Consider the following 17918-nt stretch of genomic DNA (forward strand, 5'->3'; position numbering starts at 1 on the left):
CTGGAATGAGAAATGAGGCAACTTCTCATCCTCTAAACCCATCTCTTTTGTGACTCTGGAGAATTACATTCCCATCTAAAGTCTGGATAAATATAACTATTCAAGGTTATACTAGAGCAGTGGACTTGGAGATTTGTCCTGTGAGGGCCCAGAAGGATAGTTCAGGTTTCCAAAATGAATTAATAAATTCTACTCTACAAAAAGATTAACTACTGAATTTTAAAAATATCTAAAATGGTTTCATACATTTAAATAATGAATTTTAGTCATCACCTCCCCAATTCTTTGCCCTCACGTCTCTCCTCCCACTCAAACCCTTCTTTGAGAGCCCCTTTCTGCTTTTGTGCCTTTGTTCTGTGGGTGACCTTCTGAGTTTAAGTAGTTTCTTGCCTGAGTATGGGTGGAGAGTTATTTATTGCATTCTTATGCAGTGCTATGGGAAAGACGGTGTTTTGGTTTTATGATCTTCATGTACCTTGTGACTACACATTAGATTTCATACTCAAGGTCCTTTTAATAAAAAATAGGGTGATTTAATAAAAATAAGGTAGATAATACATAAATGAATCAAATGGTTATGTTCAATATAACTTTACTTTTCAAGAGCAGAGGGTAGGCAGGACTTGGCCCAAGCCTGCAGTTTGATGACCCTTGGAATAACTTCCCAGCCAGCATTTACAGTTTTGTTTTTGCATTTTTAGAGGAACTCTGGCTCTGTCACCCAAGGTGGCCTTGAACTCTCCACCCTCCCAAAACTTACAGTTCATGCCTCTGTTTCAAGCTTGTGCAGTTCAAATCGGAACTGAAGAAGGAGGCATTTTGCCTCATGAGTTGTCTGTTTCGAGAGCCCTCTTTCCTGGCAAATGTAAAAAGAGGCTGGAGACAGGGATGAAAAGGGAGTCTTCTCTCCAACTCACACTCCCAGAGGATGCTCACTGACAAGAGGAAAGCAAGAATGCTAAATGAGGATGGACTGACATGACACATGTAAGTCATCACACGGGGAATTTCTGATGTGTGTGAGAGTGAGCTTGATGATATTAATGATGATCTGGCAATCCCTCTATGTGTGGGAAAGCTTAGGTGTGATTGTGTAGTGTCATAGTGAAGGACTTTTGGTGTGAATTGTGAAAACGTGTGTTAGTGTACACATCTTGAACAGAACTTGTGTGAGTAAACACATAGGATGGAGACTATAAAAATGAATGTGGTGAAAATGTGTGTGTGTGTGTGTGTGTGTGTGTGTGTGTGTGTTTGTGTGTGTCTATGTATACAGTTGGCAGAGATTGGATTGAACACAGATGACTCTAATGCTCACATTAGCGCTTCCTGTACCACACTGTCAGATGCATCTCTGAAGTTGCAGCATAACTAGAATTAGTGGGGAGTGGGATGGAAGCCCTCAAAATATGTTTTGGGTAATTAAGATAAAGGAATGAAAGTTTGAAATGTTTTGATTGCATGGTATTGACTTACTGGTGTACATATATGTGTAGTTATGCACATGCTATGACATGCATGTAGAGGTCAGTTCTCTCCTTCTACTCTGTGGGTTCTAGGAACTGAATCATGTCATCAGGCTTGCAGCAGGAACCTTCTCTATACTGAGTCAGTTTGCTGGCCCAAAGAAGGTTTTCAAATTTAAAGGAAGCTTGATGCTTCCTAACTTGGATTCAAATATTAGCCTGGCTAGTAGCAGGTTGTTTGAACAAATTATCTGTTTAACTGTCAGTTTCTTGTACAGATTTGTGATAGTTTCAATTTCATAGATTTGATGTGAAGTTTAAAAATAAGAAATATATTTAATATTCAGGAATTTGATGTTACTATTATAAAATTAAGAAGTGTAACTGATAGAGATTAGAGATTACAGCTAGAAAGAAATGAAAGGTGACATGGCTTTGGCAATTGTGATGCCGTAGATGATTCTAGAGGATGCCATATAGTGCAGTGTTTGGGCTGCAGGGAGATGGCAATGGGTGAATGTGAGGAGGGAAGTAAGAGGGCAGGAGAAGAAAAACCTTGCTTTTGTGAAGTGAAAAGGAGATGAGGCATTTGAACATAACACAGCTGCACCTGCCATCAGAGAGGGAGAGGTTGACATCACTAGAGTGATAGATTAGTATGGAGAGGTAAAGAGAGGGTTGGGGTTCAGCCCACAGATGGGGCCAGACTTTCAGAGGAGGAAGAGGAAAAAGATGACTGTATACAAATCAACTTGTAAGTACTAACTGAGGATCAAGGAGGTCTGAATGTTGTAATTGGCTGACAAACTGAGGCAAGATGGATTAGGACAGGCGGGAATCTATTCAAGTCTGTTCTGGGGATTCAGATTCCATTTGGATAAATTGGTAACTGTTGCTCAGTTTATTCTCCTCTCAGTAAAATGGGAAGGCCACCATAGTTACTTTAGGGCTTGGTGACTGAAACATAGACCAGAGCACAGCCAATCCTAACTGATCTTTGTCCTCTCCATCAATCTCTTCTCTACTCATCTTACACAACACTGCAAGAAAGAGCTACTTAAAATGCATTTGTTGTTGCTTTGTTTTTCAAGACAGAGTTTTTCTGTGTAACAGTCCTGGCTGTTCTGGAACTTGATTTGTAGACCAGGCTAGTCTTGAACTCACAGAGATTCTCTGCTTTCCAAGCACTGGGATTAAAGGTGTGCGACCACCACCCAGTCTCCCAAAGAAGGCAGGAGATAGAAAGCTTAGATATGCAGTATTGATTGATTACAAAATGGTAAAAGTTCCTCTGTTAAGAAATGTCTACTGAAATGTTGATAAGCTGGCATTTAGTTCAATGGAAAAATATCTGCATAACACCACCACCACCACTACATGTAGTTAGAAAGAAACAAGGACAAATTAGACTTTGCCACACTGTAGTTCAATAGTAGGGCACTTGCCTAGTGTGCACAAGACCCTAGGGTTGATTACTAACAGCACAGTGAGAAAAAAAAAATAGAGGAGGCTACATTTGCAAGAATAGAGAGAGGCTATTGATGTATACAAAGATGTATAAATAGGATAAGAGTGTTTAGGACACAAGTCTGATAATGCTTGTATGCATCACCATGCAGTCACCCTGCCATTATAGAGGCCTGTGGTTGGTGCATTCAGGTCCTCTCTGGACTCTCAGCTCCAGCTTCAAAAGCTCTTTCAGGGTTCCTTTTCCTGCAACTTCCTTTTGTTTTCCCAGGAAAGATTCTTCAGTGGCTCTTACTAGTTCAATATAAACTCTGAAGCCTCAGAGTAGTATTCAGCTCTTCATTGTGGTGATATATTATTTATGATTTATTAAAGCTTGCCTGAGGGTTCAGAATGTAAAGGCAGGCAATGGTGCAGCCATATTAGCAAGCCTAAAACCAGGCAGTGGTGCCATACACCTTTAATCCCAGGACTCAGGAGACAGGCAGATGGATCTCTCTGAGTTCAAGGCCACCCTGACCTACACAAGAACAAAGAGTAACAGAGCTCACCCTTTTGATCCCAGCACTTGGGAACATGCCTTTGATCTAGCACTAGGGAGGTGGAGACAAGAGTGATGCGGTGGGGAGGAGAAAGGAATATAAGGCAGGAAGAGACAGGGACTCAGAGATTTTGCCTCTGAAGATCCATAGAGACAGGATTGCCATTTCAGCTTGGTAGAAGTAGGTCTACTGGATTGGCTGCTTTTCTTCTCTGATCTTCAGGCAAGCTCTAATAAACCATAAGTAATGTGTCACTACACCTCACTCCTTACCATTATTGTCTACCATGTCCTCCTGGCTGTGATTTTTCCCTAGCCCCCAAGTCCTTTGGGACATCTTTCATGTGGCTCATGCTCTTCCGTTCTCACACTCCTATACTTGGCAAGCTCTTACTTATTCTTCCAGCTTACGGTCATGAAGCACTCATAGAAAGCACTTTCTGAACTCTTTCCAAGGCTTCCCATGTTTCTTTTATGTTGCTTGTAGTATGTAAGTAGACATTGTACTTGACTTTTTGTCTCTTCCTCAGACAGGTCCTCAAACACCCATCCATCCCTTGAGGAAAGCCGGTGCTCAGAGTGCCAGCTAAATAGATAGGCAACTCAGTTGCTACTTTTCTTTTGAGAAATCATATTCCATGGGTATGGAAGTTTGCTAGTCACAGCTTATAACTCTTTGGAACAACCCACGTCTGAGACCTGTGGCCTTTTAGAGTGGAATGATCTGTCTTAAAGATGATCCAATCCATCTTTCCCTCAAATTTAAGTGACTAAAGAAAAACCTAGGGCAGGGCAGCAACTTATTGTGATCTATATAGTAGATAGAATGGCGAGCATTTGTCCACATCTCCTCCCTAAGAGACTTGTCGTGGGGTTTCCACGATTCTTGGTCAGAATGCTTTTTGCTGTTCTATCCAGTGAAAAATGACCTGCCTCCTAAACCCCATTCAGGTTTTTGGAAAGTGGGACGTGAATGTCATATCTTGTACTCCAATGTACAAATGACCTGTCCCAGGCATGGCAACTTTTAACAACACGGGGACCAGTCATACCCTCTTTATTCTCCTGGGCATCCCTGGCCTGGAAGACCAACATGCGTGGATCTCTCTCCCCTTCTTCATATCCTACCTGGTTGCACTCTCTGGAAACAGCATTCTCATCCTTGTCATCATCATTGAACGCAGCCTCCATGAACCCATGTACCTCTTCCTTTGCATGCTGGCTGTGGCTGACCTCATCCTGTCTACTACCACTGTGCCCAAGGCTCTGGCCATATTCTGGTTTCATGCTGGATCAATTTCCCTTGATGGCTGTGTCACCCAAATCTTCTTCATCCATGCCACCTTCATTGCCGAATCAGGAATCCTGCTGTCCATGGCATTCGACCGCTACGTGGCAATCTGTGACCCACTGCACTACAGCACAGTTCTTAGTCACATGGTCATTGTTAGGATCAGCTTGGCTGTGGTCCTGAGAAGCTTCTGTATGATACTCCCAGATGTGTTCCTGGTGAAACGGCTGCCTTTCTGCCGCAGCAATGTGCTGCCACACACCTACTGTGAACACATGGCTGTTGCTAAATTTGCTTGTGCTGATATTCGTGTCAATGTTTGGTATGGCTTGTCTGTCCTCCTCTTTACTGTAGTTCTTGATGCCTTGCTCATCTTAGTCTCCTACAGTCTCATTCTCTGTGCAGTCTTCCGCCTTCCCTCCAGAGGAGCCCGGCAAAAGGCTCTGGGCACATGTGGCTCCCACCTTGGTGTAATTTCCATGTTTTACCTGCCTGGCATTTTTACCATAATTACCCAGAGGTTTGGGCACCATGTTCCTCTCCATACCCACATTCTACTGGCTAATGTCTGCATGTTGGCCCCTCCCATGCTGAATCCCATCATCTATGGGATCAAAACCAGACAGATTCGTGAACGTGTACTTAGTACTTTGACTTCACAGTGGAAACTATGCTGAGTTGGATTAATTATGTGTGGCATATGTACCATACAGACGTTTACATTGTTTAGCCTATGTTGCAAAGACTGAAGATTGACTCAAGACTTCCATGGAGAGTATATAAAGTGACTTGCCCTGACCTTCAAAGTCACTTTACCATGTGATCAAAGAAGGATAGTGTTTAGGAAGCATGGACTTTTGGGTCAGCATTGAATTCTGACTTTGTTGATGATGGTGGTATTGGTGTTGATGATGATAGTGGCAGCTTGGACCTTGGACATATTACTTATTTTCACAGAAACTCTTCTTAGAATATATTTGGGACATCTTTAAAAGAGGGATGCCCACACCAAAATAACTAAAAGAACAAGAAAGTCTTACTTACAATGAATTCTACTAGTGCATCGCAATGAGAACATCCACATTGAATCTAGATTAATGCAATTGTGTACATACAGTTAATGTCACTAAAACACATTTCAGTTAGAAATTTTAAGTAGAACATAGTTTGATGCAGTAGAAAGCCATTCTGTGTGAACATGGTAGGGTGTATATATGCACATGCATGTATCTTAGTTGGGAAGCTGACTCTATGAATATCTTATGTGGAAAACGCATCAGGCTTATTACTATTGTTTTGCAAATTGATGGATACATTCCTCTTATTTATTAGTCATTAGCTTTCATATTACAGGTCTTTATAGATTGACTTAAGGACTGAATTAAAACATTGTGAACATTGTAACTTAATAAATGTTTATTGTAAAATCACTACATTTTAGTTTGCAGGCTTGTCACTTTCTTCATATTTCTTGATTATGCTCTGATTGCATCTATATCATTAGGCTGTGGCATGACTGACCTGTAAACAAGATTTTTGTCACATTTAATGCAGAATAAATTATAGGTATATTAAAGAATTTCCTGTTTTCTTTAGTATCTTTGAAATTTTTATACATTGATTCTTTTCTACCCCCCCCACTTTAAAATCATTTCTTTGACAATTTCAAAGTATTTTGATTATATTTACCCCCTCTCCTCACACCTTCCAAATCCATGCCCTCTTCCCAACCCTACTCTGTGTTCCCTTCCTTCTCCTTCAAAACCCACCAAGGGCTGCTTATGTTGCCCATATACTCTTGGAGATATGGTTTTCACTGGGGGTGGTGGTCTACCTACCAGAGCTCATACCCTTAAAGAAGACCAGTTCTCCCGGCATTTACCAATTGCGAAAAGCTCCTTAGGTAGGTGTGGGACTTGGTGTTCACCTCTCTCCATGACTATTTTGTCTGGGTGGAGACAGCATAGATATAACATGTCTTTAATATTTTTTGTGTTTGTTCATCTGAAAGGCAGAATGAAAGAAGCCCAGGGAAATCAACAGGTTTTATTTGGTTTGAAGCAACAACATTAATCAGAATTGGAATTAGTGCTTGGAGATCTTTATTTCCCAAGGTAACTTTTATGTGACAGGTAATGAGTGAGATGATCTGGTATGGTACAATGTTCAGATTCTGAGGAACTGAAAGTTATATCACTGTAATAGTTCCCTCCCTCCAGAATGAAAATCAAAAGATACAAACTATTATCTATAGTGTTAACCCCAAGACAGAACACAAAGAAGAAAGATCAATTTTATAGTTAATGCTTAATTTGTTTTTCAAGTTTTTTTCATGAACTGGACACACACAAGTCTATTCCAGCTTCAGTCTACCAGCTGAGCCATTAGTTGACTTTGCTAACGTATCTTTAACTCCATGGTGATGTCTTAATGCCTAAATACTCATACTTTGGTTTGCCTACTCTTCGAATTTTCCCTTCCTAGGATCTCTTTTCTGGCAAGTATTAAGATAGACTATCATTACTCTGTAGAAACATCTCTTACCAATGAAGTCTTTTCAACTTACTGACATGTTTGTTCACTATCTGAATGTTTCTTGAAATACATAGCAGATGCACTGAGGACAATTAGAAGTTTGGCTTGGTTTATCTTAAATGCTCTCAGTTGGGCAAAATAATCTAACCCAAAGCCCATTTTATTATAAATATTTATTTTCTCAGAAAAAACTTTGGATTCTTAAAGTAAAAGTCACAATGGTTGCATGGGTATGTTTTCGCACATTGAAAAATAAAAATAATTGTGAGGGAATCCATCATAACTGAGGGACCATCAGTGATCAGTGTATTCCTGGGAGTCTTTACCCCAAGTGTTCATTACAATATATACACATCTACACAAAGATATAAAAGTTATATTCATTGCATTCAGCATATATGTGAAATCAATAATGTCAGGCAAGGTTACTTCAGTGGGAAGAAATTTTGTAAGATTTCACAGAAGGGGGGCAAGGGAGGAGGGAAGGGAGAGAGAACTGGGATTGACATGTAAAACAAGCTTGTTTCTAATTTAAATTAAAAAAAAATTCTGGCTGATAATGTTGACTCTAATCTTTGAGGTAATATAGTAGCCATCTTTATGTTTTATAATTTTATAAATATTTTTATAAAGAAGATGTTTATGTTACAGAAATTACTTCTGAATCATCAATAATACAAAAAAATAAACTGTTGCATGCCCACACAATAAGCTATGAATAACAATAAAAATGAATGGATTGCAATGGTAATAAAAGGGATGAATTTTAGGTGTGGGTGAGCCAGCCCCAAAGCTGGGAGCATGGGAGACATGTTACATTTCTTATTTGTCTTGTGGAGGAATGGGCAGAAGAACAACCTCACGCCCTACCAGCTGTGACAGTCTGGAGAACAGGTCCTGTACCTCACCAGGGCAGTACAATAGAGCCAACCCTGTTAGCTCAGGTGTTGGTGAGCCAGCCCTGAAATTGTGAGCATAGTAATGCTGTCCCATTAACCATTTGTCTTGTGGTGGCATTGGTGGGGGAGAGTTGCCGCCCCTCCCCCATACCCACCAAAGTCTGGGACAGGTGGGAGAGTTGGCCCTGTGGTCATAAGAATGGGAGAGCCCAACCCTGTTAGTGCAGGTGTGGCCAAGCTACTCCTGAAAGCTGTAAGCATGGGAGAGCTGTCCCCTTTTCACCTCTGGATGACCAACCCTACAGCTAGCTTGTACACATCCAGACCCAAGGTTATGACTTGGTTATGACTCAAAGTTATGGGCCCCATCATCCACTCCATCTATGATCTGCTGGAGCACATGAAGGATCCTGACCCTGAAGATCCAAAGCTACAGGATCTTCACAACACAGGACAACAACAGGATACCTAGGAAGAGTCCTAATGAGGGCCCAGCATTGATAGTGTAGTAGAAACCAGAGGCCTGGATACAGACCAAGACTCTTTGCAATCAACACTTGCAAGTAAAGACAAAGGGTTTACTGCATGATTCACTGTGTCATACTGCAGCATCCATGATGATGTTTTTAAGTTTTATCCTCATTTTATTTTTTTCTCTTAAATTTTGTTTTATTTTGGGTGTATGCATGGGTGAAGGGCAGCTTCAAAGGGACAGGAAAATGAATGGGGTCAAGATACAAGATGCAAAAGACACATAGAATAAAAAAGGGATGGATTTTACTAATATAATATTGAATTATGAACATTATGAGGCAAAATTAAGGTAGATGTAGGAGAAAGGAAAGGAAAGGTTAGCAATTGCCCTGTGGGTTATGACATGAAGGGAACCCATTTGGGTCTGCTTAGATGTTGTCAGTTCTGTTTCTGGATGTAGATTCTATCAGTAGAGAATATTCAGTTTGTTACTAAAGCAATCTTCAATTGCACATGATGTGAACATCTCTAAATATGCATTTATGTCAACAGAATTTGTTTACAAATCCCAAACATGCTAGGCTCTCAAGAAAACCAGTATGTCACTATTTGGGCTCCTCTATGGAGCTCCTTCTCCCTCTTGAGTTCCCAGAGAATCTCAAGGACTTTGAAGGTCTAGAAATAGGGGTATGGGAAAGAACCAATATGCCTTATAAACACATAAGACATGCCTTTTTGATAAGACTTATATTGGTTTCTTCTAGAGCATCTGTGAAATATTATGCGTTATACAGATCAAGTATGACAAGTCTTCCATAATCAGTCAAACTGAAAATTTTAGCTATGCTTATTCAGTATTAATTCCAGCAATTATTTCCTGAGAATTTGCTTTGTCATAGTTACAGGGGATGCAATGCTCAGGCTCTAGTATCCACACCATTCTCAGGCAGCCTTAGCGCAGGACTTAGTATCCATTCTCCACAAAGTACCCAGCTGGCTGTACACATGGCTGCTGCTCCTTGTTGAGTTGGTCCTATAGGCTGAAAGTCCTGGATAGAATTGTGGGGTCTGCAACTCCAGGGCCTGGCCCACAGCATCTATTGGACATTCCCTTTCACTGGAAGAATCCCAGTGGCAGAATCTGAAGTTCGAGAGAGGACATAGCCTCATTCTGGGTATTAGAGAAAGTGACTTACATTAAGACAGCTCCAAATATCTAAAACACTCTTGAATGGACTCTACTGTGATCAGGGTGTTGTTGGAAGGCCAACCTGAACCCATGGCTTAAGAACTGTAGAGGGGTGGAAAGAGCAGGGAGGAAAGCTCCTCTTCTTTTCTCATTCTTACACATAAAACAGATGCAACAATGATGAAAAACAATGAAAGTTAAGGGAGAACTGGGGGAAAGACAGAGGATGATGCGAGAGGAGTCCTCTTGGAGGTGGATGCGAGCAGAGCATGCATGAAAGTGTAATAATGAAACTTACTATTGTGAAGGAAAAGATATGGGACTCATGGCAAGAAGGGAAAATTAGAAAGAACAAGTGCTTCTGCCAATAGATATAGATAATTCCCTGACTGGAGAGTGCATTCTTTTATTATTATTATTATTATTATATTTTACATTTCGATCCCAGTTCCCTCTCCCTCCCTTCCTCCTTCCCTTCCTCCCTTTCTCCTTTTTACCTTCTCTCACCCCTCACATGCACCCTGACCACCCTCCCCTCCCATCCCCCACCCCCATTCCACATGTAGGGCTATGCCATCCAAGTGGGGTCATGTAAATCTGTCAAGTCATTTGAAGTAGGGACTAGGACTTCTATCCTGTCTCTAGGTTAAGGCAGTATCCCTCCATGGGGGATATGTCCCCAAGGTCCTTTTGTGCACCAGGGATACATACTGGTTCCACTGTGTGAGGTCCCTTAGACTGCTCAGTCCTTCTAGCTGAGATCCATGTTCAGGGGGTCTGAGTCAGTCCCATGCTGGATTCCCAGCTATCAGTCTGGGAGCCTATTAGCTCCTCCTTGTTCAGGTCAGCTATCTCTATGTGTTCTGCAACCTGGTCTTGTCCTCTCCCTGCATCTGGATTTCTAGTTCGACTCAGTGTTTAGTTATGGGTGTTTGGTTCTATTTCCAACAGGTACTAGATGAGGGCTCCATGATGGTGGATAAGTTACATTCTTAAGGACAAGGCCACTGAGCCTGCCGGTCCTAGAGAAAGAAAACCCTTTAAACTTGCAGGTGCACTCAACAATCCTACCTTGTAAAAACTTTGTACTCTATGAAATCTCTGTAACCTTGGAAACCTTATGGGCTGAGACTAGCAGTCTCAAGCCTCCCTTTCCCTTTAAAAATGTTTCGCAATTGTAAGCTGGCACCTCACTCTTCAGACAGAGTGAGGTCCCAGCTGGTTTGGTTCTTAGCAATAAAAACCTTTTGCTTTAGCAGTTGGAAGTCATTTCCTTGGAGGTTGAGGAAACCCGCAGGCACAACACTATATGCTTACAAAAATCTATGAAAGACTCTGAGTTCCTGCAGGCAAGATCCGTGACCCCCAAATCCTGGCCTCTGCCAAAGAACAAGGTCTCAGCTGGAGAGCGCCAGTTTCCAGCGAGATCCAACTATCCTGCAAAACCTTCTCAAGTTCCAGCTCAGCCCTTGTCCTCTTCCGCCGGCTATTGGCCAGAGCTATTGGCCAGAGGACCACTGTGAGTACCTGCTGGCATCTTCTTCTGGATCTTCATCCTTGACCCCATCCCTGGATCCCTGTCTGTGGAGAAACCTCCTAGAGAGTTTGGACCACACAGAGCTACAGATATTGAATCTCAGACCCACATAAGCCCATCGGGGAAGTACCATAGAGACAGGGGGAGACCTCACCAACACCTACTGGAAGAAGCTATGGGAAGAAGGCAATACAAGAGAACACCTAACAACAGAAAGACAAACATGACACCACCAGAATCTAGGGAATCTACACCAACTAGAATGGAACACAATGACAAAGCAGAGGAAGCAGAAGGGTACGACTTAAAAATCACCATCATAAAAATGATAGAGGCCCTCAAAGAAGATGTGAGAAAATCCCTTAAAGAAACGGAGGAAAAAACAAACAAAAAAGTGGAAGAAATGAACAAATTCCTTAAGGAAAGTACAGAAAGCCAAGAAAAAACAATTAAGCAGGTGAAGGAAACAGTTCAAGACTTGAAAACTGAAATAGAGAAAATAAAGGCAACACAAACGGAAGGAATGCTGGAAATTGAAAAGCTGGGCAAAAAATCGGCAACTACGGACACAAGCATAACCAATAGAATTCAAGAGATGGAAGAGAGTATCTCAGGCGCAGAAGATAAACTAGAAGAAATAGATTCATGGACCAAAGAAAATCATAAATCCAACAAATCCTTAACACAAAACATCCAGGATATGTGGGACACCATGAAAAGGCCAAACCTAAGAATAATAGGCATAGAGGAAGGTGAGGAAGCCCAGCTCAAAGGTGACGAAAACATATTCAACAAAATCATCGAGGAAAACTTTCCAAATCTGAAGAAGGACATGCCCATGAAAGTACAAGAAGCATACCGAACCCCAAATAGGCTGGACCAAAGAAAAAAGACCCCTCGACATATAATAATCAAAACACCTAGCATACAGAATAAAGAAAGAATATTAAAAGCAGCGAAGGAAAAAGGACAGGTAACATATAAAGGCAGACCTATCAAAATTACACCTGACTTCTCCATGGAAACCCCCAAGGCCAGAAGGTCCTGGATAGATGTTCTAAAAGTATTCAGAGAACACGGATGCCAGGCTAGGCTACTATATCCAGCAAAACTCTCAATCACTATAGTTGGAGAGAACAAGATATTTAATGACAAAACCAGATTTTCCCAATACAAATCCAGCCCTACAGAAAGTATTGGAAGGAAAACTCCAACCCAAGGAAGGTAACTACGCCCACAAAAATGTAGGCAACAGATAATCCAACTACACCAGAAACCAAGGGTGAAGCAGAACTAATATGTTCACAATACCACTGCCAACAACAAACCTAAATCAAACAAGCATCAACAATCAATGGTCCTTACTCACCCTCAACATTAATGGTCTTAACTCACTTATAAAAAGACACAGGCTAACAGAATGGATACAAAGACAGAACCCATCCTTCTGCTGCATACAAGAAACACATCTAAGCTTCAAAGATAGACATTACCTCAGGGTAAAGGGTTGGGAAAAGATTTTCCAATCAAATGGAAATAAGAAGCAAGCAGGCATACCTAACCTAATATCTAACAAGTTAGACTTCAAACCAAAATTAATGAAAAGATATGAAAACGGTCATTTCATATTCATCGCAGGAGAAATCCATCAACACAAAGTCTCAGTTCTGAACATCTATGCCCCTAATACAAAGGCACACACATAAGTAAAAGAAACGCTACTTAAACTCAAGGCTCATATAAAACCTCACACACTTATAGTGGGAGACTTCAATACACCACTCTCAACACTAGACAGGACCACCAATCAGAAACTCAACAAAGAAACAAAAGAATCAACAGAAGTTATGTCTCAACTGGGGTTAACAGACATCTACAGAACATTCCATCCAAAGACAAAAGAATATACCTTCTTCTCTGCTCCACATGGAACCTTCTCTAAAATCGACCACATACTAGGTGACATAACAAACCTCAACAGATACAAGAGAATAGGAATAGTCCCCTGTATCTTATCAGACCACCATGCTTTAAAATTGGAATTCAACAACAACACAAATAGCAGAAAACCTGCAAACTCATGGAAACTGAACAATGTGCAATTGCACCACTCCTGGGTCAAAGAAGAAATAAAGAAAGAAATTAAGGACTTTCTAATATTCAATGAGAATGAGGATACAACATACCCGAACTTATGGGACACCTTGAAAGCAGTGCTACGAGGGAAGTTCATTGCACAAAGTGCCCATATGAAGAAAATAGAGGATAGTCACATAAGAGAATTAACAGCACAACTGAAAACCTTAGAACAGAGAGAAGCGAATTCAACCCGCAGGAGTAGACACCAGGAAATAATCAACTTGAGGGCTGAAATCAACAAAATAGAAACCAGGAAAACAATACAAAAAATCAATTCAACAAACAGTTGGTTTTTTGAGAAAATCAACAAGATAGACAAACCTTTATCCAAATTAACGAAAAAGCAGAGACAGAACATGCAAATTAACAAAATCATAAATGAAAAGGGGAACATAACAACAGACACAGAGGAAATCCAGACAATTTTCAGGTCATACTTTGAAAATCTGTATTCCACAAAAATTGAAAATTCAAAGGAAATGGACAAGTTTCTGGATAACTATCACTTACCAAAATTAAATCAAGAACAGACAAACAACTTAAATAGACCTATAACCCGCAATGAAGTAGAAGCAGTCATTGAAAGCCTTCCAACCAAAAAAAGTCCAGGGCCAGATGGATTCAGCGCAGAATTCTACCAGACATTCAAGGAAGAACTAATACCACTACTCCTCAAACTGTTCCACAAGATAGAAACAGAAGGTTCATTGCCAAACTCTTTTTATGAGGCTACCATAACTTTGGTACCCAAGCCTCTCAAAGACACAACTAAGAAAGAAAACTACAGACCAATATCCTTGATGAACATTGATGGAAAAATACTCAATAAAATACTGGCAAACTGAAACCAAGAATACATCAGAGAAATCATCCACCATGGCCAAGTAGGCTTCATACCTGGAATGCAGGGATGGTTTAACATATGAAAATCTATCAACGTGATCCACCATATAAACAAACTGAAAAAGAAAAACCATATGATTATCTCCCTAGATGCAGAAAAAGCCTTCGACAAAATTCAACACCCTTTCATGATAAAGGTCTTGGAGAGGTCAGGGATAACAGGAACATACCTAAACATAATAAGAGCAATATACAGCAAACCAACGGCCAACATCAAACTGAATGGAGAGAAACTTAAGCCAATTCCTCTAAAATCAGGAACAAGACAAGGCTGTCCTCTCTCTCCATATCTCTTCAATATCGTACTAGAAGTTCTAGCTAATGCTATAAGACAACAAAAGGAGATCAAGGGCATCCAAATTGGAAAGGAAGAAGTCAAACTGTCTCTATTTGCAGATGATATGATAGTTTACATTAGCGACCCAATAAACTCTACCAGGGAACTCCTACAGCTGATAAGCACCTTCAGCAAACTAGCAGGATACAAGATAAATTCAAAAAAATCAGTAGCCCTACTTTTTTCAGACGACAAAGAAACAGAGAAAGAAATCAGAGAAACATCACCCTTTACAATAGCCACAAGCAACATAAAGTATCTTGGTGTAACGCTTACCAAACAAGTAAAAGACCTATATGATAAGAACTTTGTGACTCTAAAGAAAGAAATTAAAGAAGATACCAGAAAATGGAAAGATCTCCCATGCTCTTGGATAGGTAGGATAAACATAGTAAAAATGGCAATCTTGCCAAAAGCAATCTACAGATTCAATGCAATCCCCATTAAAATCCCACCACAATTCTTCACCGACCTTGAAAGGATAATAATCAACTTTATATGGAAAAACAAAAGATCCAGGATAGCCAAAACAACCCTATACAATAAAAGAACTTCAGGAGGCATCACCATTCCTGACTTTAAGCTCTACTACAGGCTATAGTTCTGAAAACAGCCTGGTATTGGCATAAAAATAGACAGGTAGACCAATGGAATCGAATTGAAAATCCTGATATTAATCCACGCACCTATGAACACCTGATTTTCGACAAACAGCTAAAATTATACAATGGGGCGAGGACAGCATCTTCAACAAATGGTGCTGGCACAATTGGATGAGGGTGTGTAGAAGACTGCAGATAGACCCATGTCTGTCACCATGCACAAAACTCAAGTCCAAATGGATCAAAGACCTCAACATCAATCCAGCCACATTGATCCTCTTAGAAGAGAAATTAGGAGGTACCCTTGAATAAATTGGTATAGGAGACCGCTTCTTGAACATAACTCCAGGGGCACAGACACTGAAAGAAAAAATTAATAAATGGGACCTCTTCAAACTTAGAAGCTTCTGTAAGGCAAAGAACACAGTGGACAAGACCAAACAGCAGCCCACAGACTGGGAAAAGATTTTCAACAATCCTATATCCGACGAAGGGCTGATCTCCAAAATATACAAAGAACTCAAGAAACTAGTCAACAAAACACCAAATAACCCTATTAAAAAATGGGGTACAGAACTGAAGAAAGAATTCTCAATAGAGGAAATAAAAAAGGCTGAAAGACACTTAAGAAAATGCTCCACATCCTTAGCTATCAGGGAAATGCAAATCAAAACAACTTTGAGATACCATCTTACTTATGCCAGAATGGCTAAAATTAGAAACACAAATAATGACTTATGTTGGAGAGGATGTGGAGAAATGGGAACACTCCTCCACTGCTGGTGGGAGTGCAAACTCATACAGCCATTTTGGAGATCAGTATGGCAGTTCCTCAGGAAAATGGGAATTAGTTTACCACAGGACCCGGCAATCCCCCTCTTAGGCATATACTCAAAGGATTCACATCCATGCAACAAAGACATCTGTTTAATTATGTTCATAGCAGCACTATTTGTAATAGCAAGAACCTGGAAGCAACCTAGTTGCCCCTCAATTGAAGAATGGTTAATGAAGATGTGGCACATCTACACAATGGAATACTACTCTGCAGAAAAAAATAATGGTATCTTGAAATTCGCAGGCAAGTGGATGGCACTTGAAGAAACCATCCTGAATGAGGTAACCCAGTCACAAAAAGAGGAACACAGTATGTACTCACTCATATATGGATTTTAGACCTAGAGCAAAGGATCACCGGCCTATAATTCACATCACCAGAGGAACTAGGATACAAGGTGTATGCTAAGGGATTCATATAAAGTCCCTCACAGAACTGGTAATGGACAAGTTCCCCAGAGCTCAGGTGAAGTGGGGGAGGCAACGAATGGAGAGAGAAGTAGGAGAAAATGAGGGGGAGGAAAGGAAAACATGTGCGACCAGGAAGATTGAGCCTGGTTAGAAATAGAAGATAGGAAAGAGAGAGAGAGACAGAGACACAGAGAGAGAACATAAAAGAGGAAGCCAATATTGGTTTGAATATAAAATTGAACACAAAGAAAGGTCTAGAGAACTACAAGACTGCTCCCAACTAACAATTTGAGCTTCCGTGGAAAGGCTATCATAAATGCCCTTCCCGGAGAGTGAGGTCAACAACTATCTTCTCCATGGAGCCCTCAACTAATGCCTGTTGAAAACAGGATCAAACACCCATACATAAACACTGAGTCGAACTAGAACCCAGATGCAGATGGAGAAGACAAGACTATGCAGCAGAAACACATATAGACAGCTTACCTGAACAAGGAGGAGCTAAGGGCCACTAGACTGATAGCTGGGAAGCCAGCATGGGACTGACTCAGGCCCCCCTGAATATGGGTCTCAGCCAGAAGGACTGAGCAGTCTAAGAGAACTCAGACAGTGGAGCCAGGATGTATCCCTGGTGCACAAAAGGACTTTGCGAACATATCCCCCATGGAGGGATAACTGCCTTAATCTAGAGACAGGAGAGAAGCCCTAGTCCCTACTTCCCATGACCTGTCAGATCTACATGACCCCAACTGGATGGCATTCCCCTACATATGGAATTGGGGTGGGGGGATGGGAGGGGAGGGTGGTTAGAGGGCATATGAGAGGGCAGAGAGGGTAAAAGGGAGGGAAGGAGGGAGGGAGGTATGGAGGGAGGGAGGAAGAGGGAACTGGGATCGACATGTAAAATAATAAATTAAATTAAAAAAAATGCTTTGACTCCAAAATTTAAGTTCAAGGACAAGTTACTGGGGAAAAGGATTTCTATTTTTGTTTCCACAGAAAATGAAAAGATGTGGATTCCTTCCAGACTAATGTGGTTTGATCACGCCAGACCGCGTGAAACAGAGTACCAGGTGATCCTACATTCAAAAGAGCTGGACAAAGCAGCCCTACAGACAACAGCCAGGATTCTGAATCTTCTTTGAATCCCCCATGACAGTGCCCCTTACCAGCAGGAAGTAGTTTGGAAAGAACGACGCCCAAATTCCCAAATATTGTGTATAAATGTTTGTTTTCATTTAATTGGACTTTGTTATATAAAATAAAATAATAAAAAAATAAAAAAAAATA

At 40.9% G+C, this 17918-nt stretch overlaps 1 protein-coding gene across 1 annotated transcript; it reads left to right on the forward strand.

Moving 5' to 3' along the window:
* Positions 1–4491: 4491 nt before the first annotated feature.
* LOC127228028 (olfactory receptor 52B4) lies at positions 4492–5442 on the forward strand. The gene has a single exon (XM_051192466.1). It carries the CDS (start codon positions 4492–4494, stop codon positions 5440–5442), a length of 951 nt encoding a protein of 316 aa, XP_051048423.1.
* The last annotated feature ends 12476 nt before the right edge of the window (positions 5443–17918 follow it).

This window comes from Phodopus roborovskii, unplaced genomic scaffold (genome assembly GCF_943737965.1).
Source record: "Phodopus roborovskii unplaced genomic scaffold, PHOROB, whole genome shotgun sequence".
In the NCBI taxonomy this organism is placed as follows: Eukaryota; Metazoa; Chordata; class Mammalia; order Rodentia; family Cricetidae; genus Phodopus; species Phodopus roborovskii.

Excerpts from the sequence above, each read along its gene's own strand:
- LOC127228028 (XM_051192466.1), top strand. The coding sequence starts at position 4,492 with ATGGCAACTTTTAACAACACGGGGACCAGTCATACCCTCTTTATTCTC.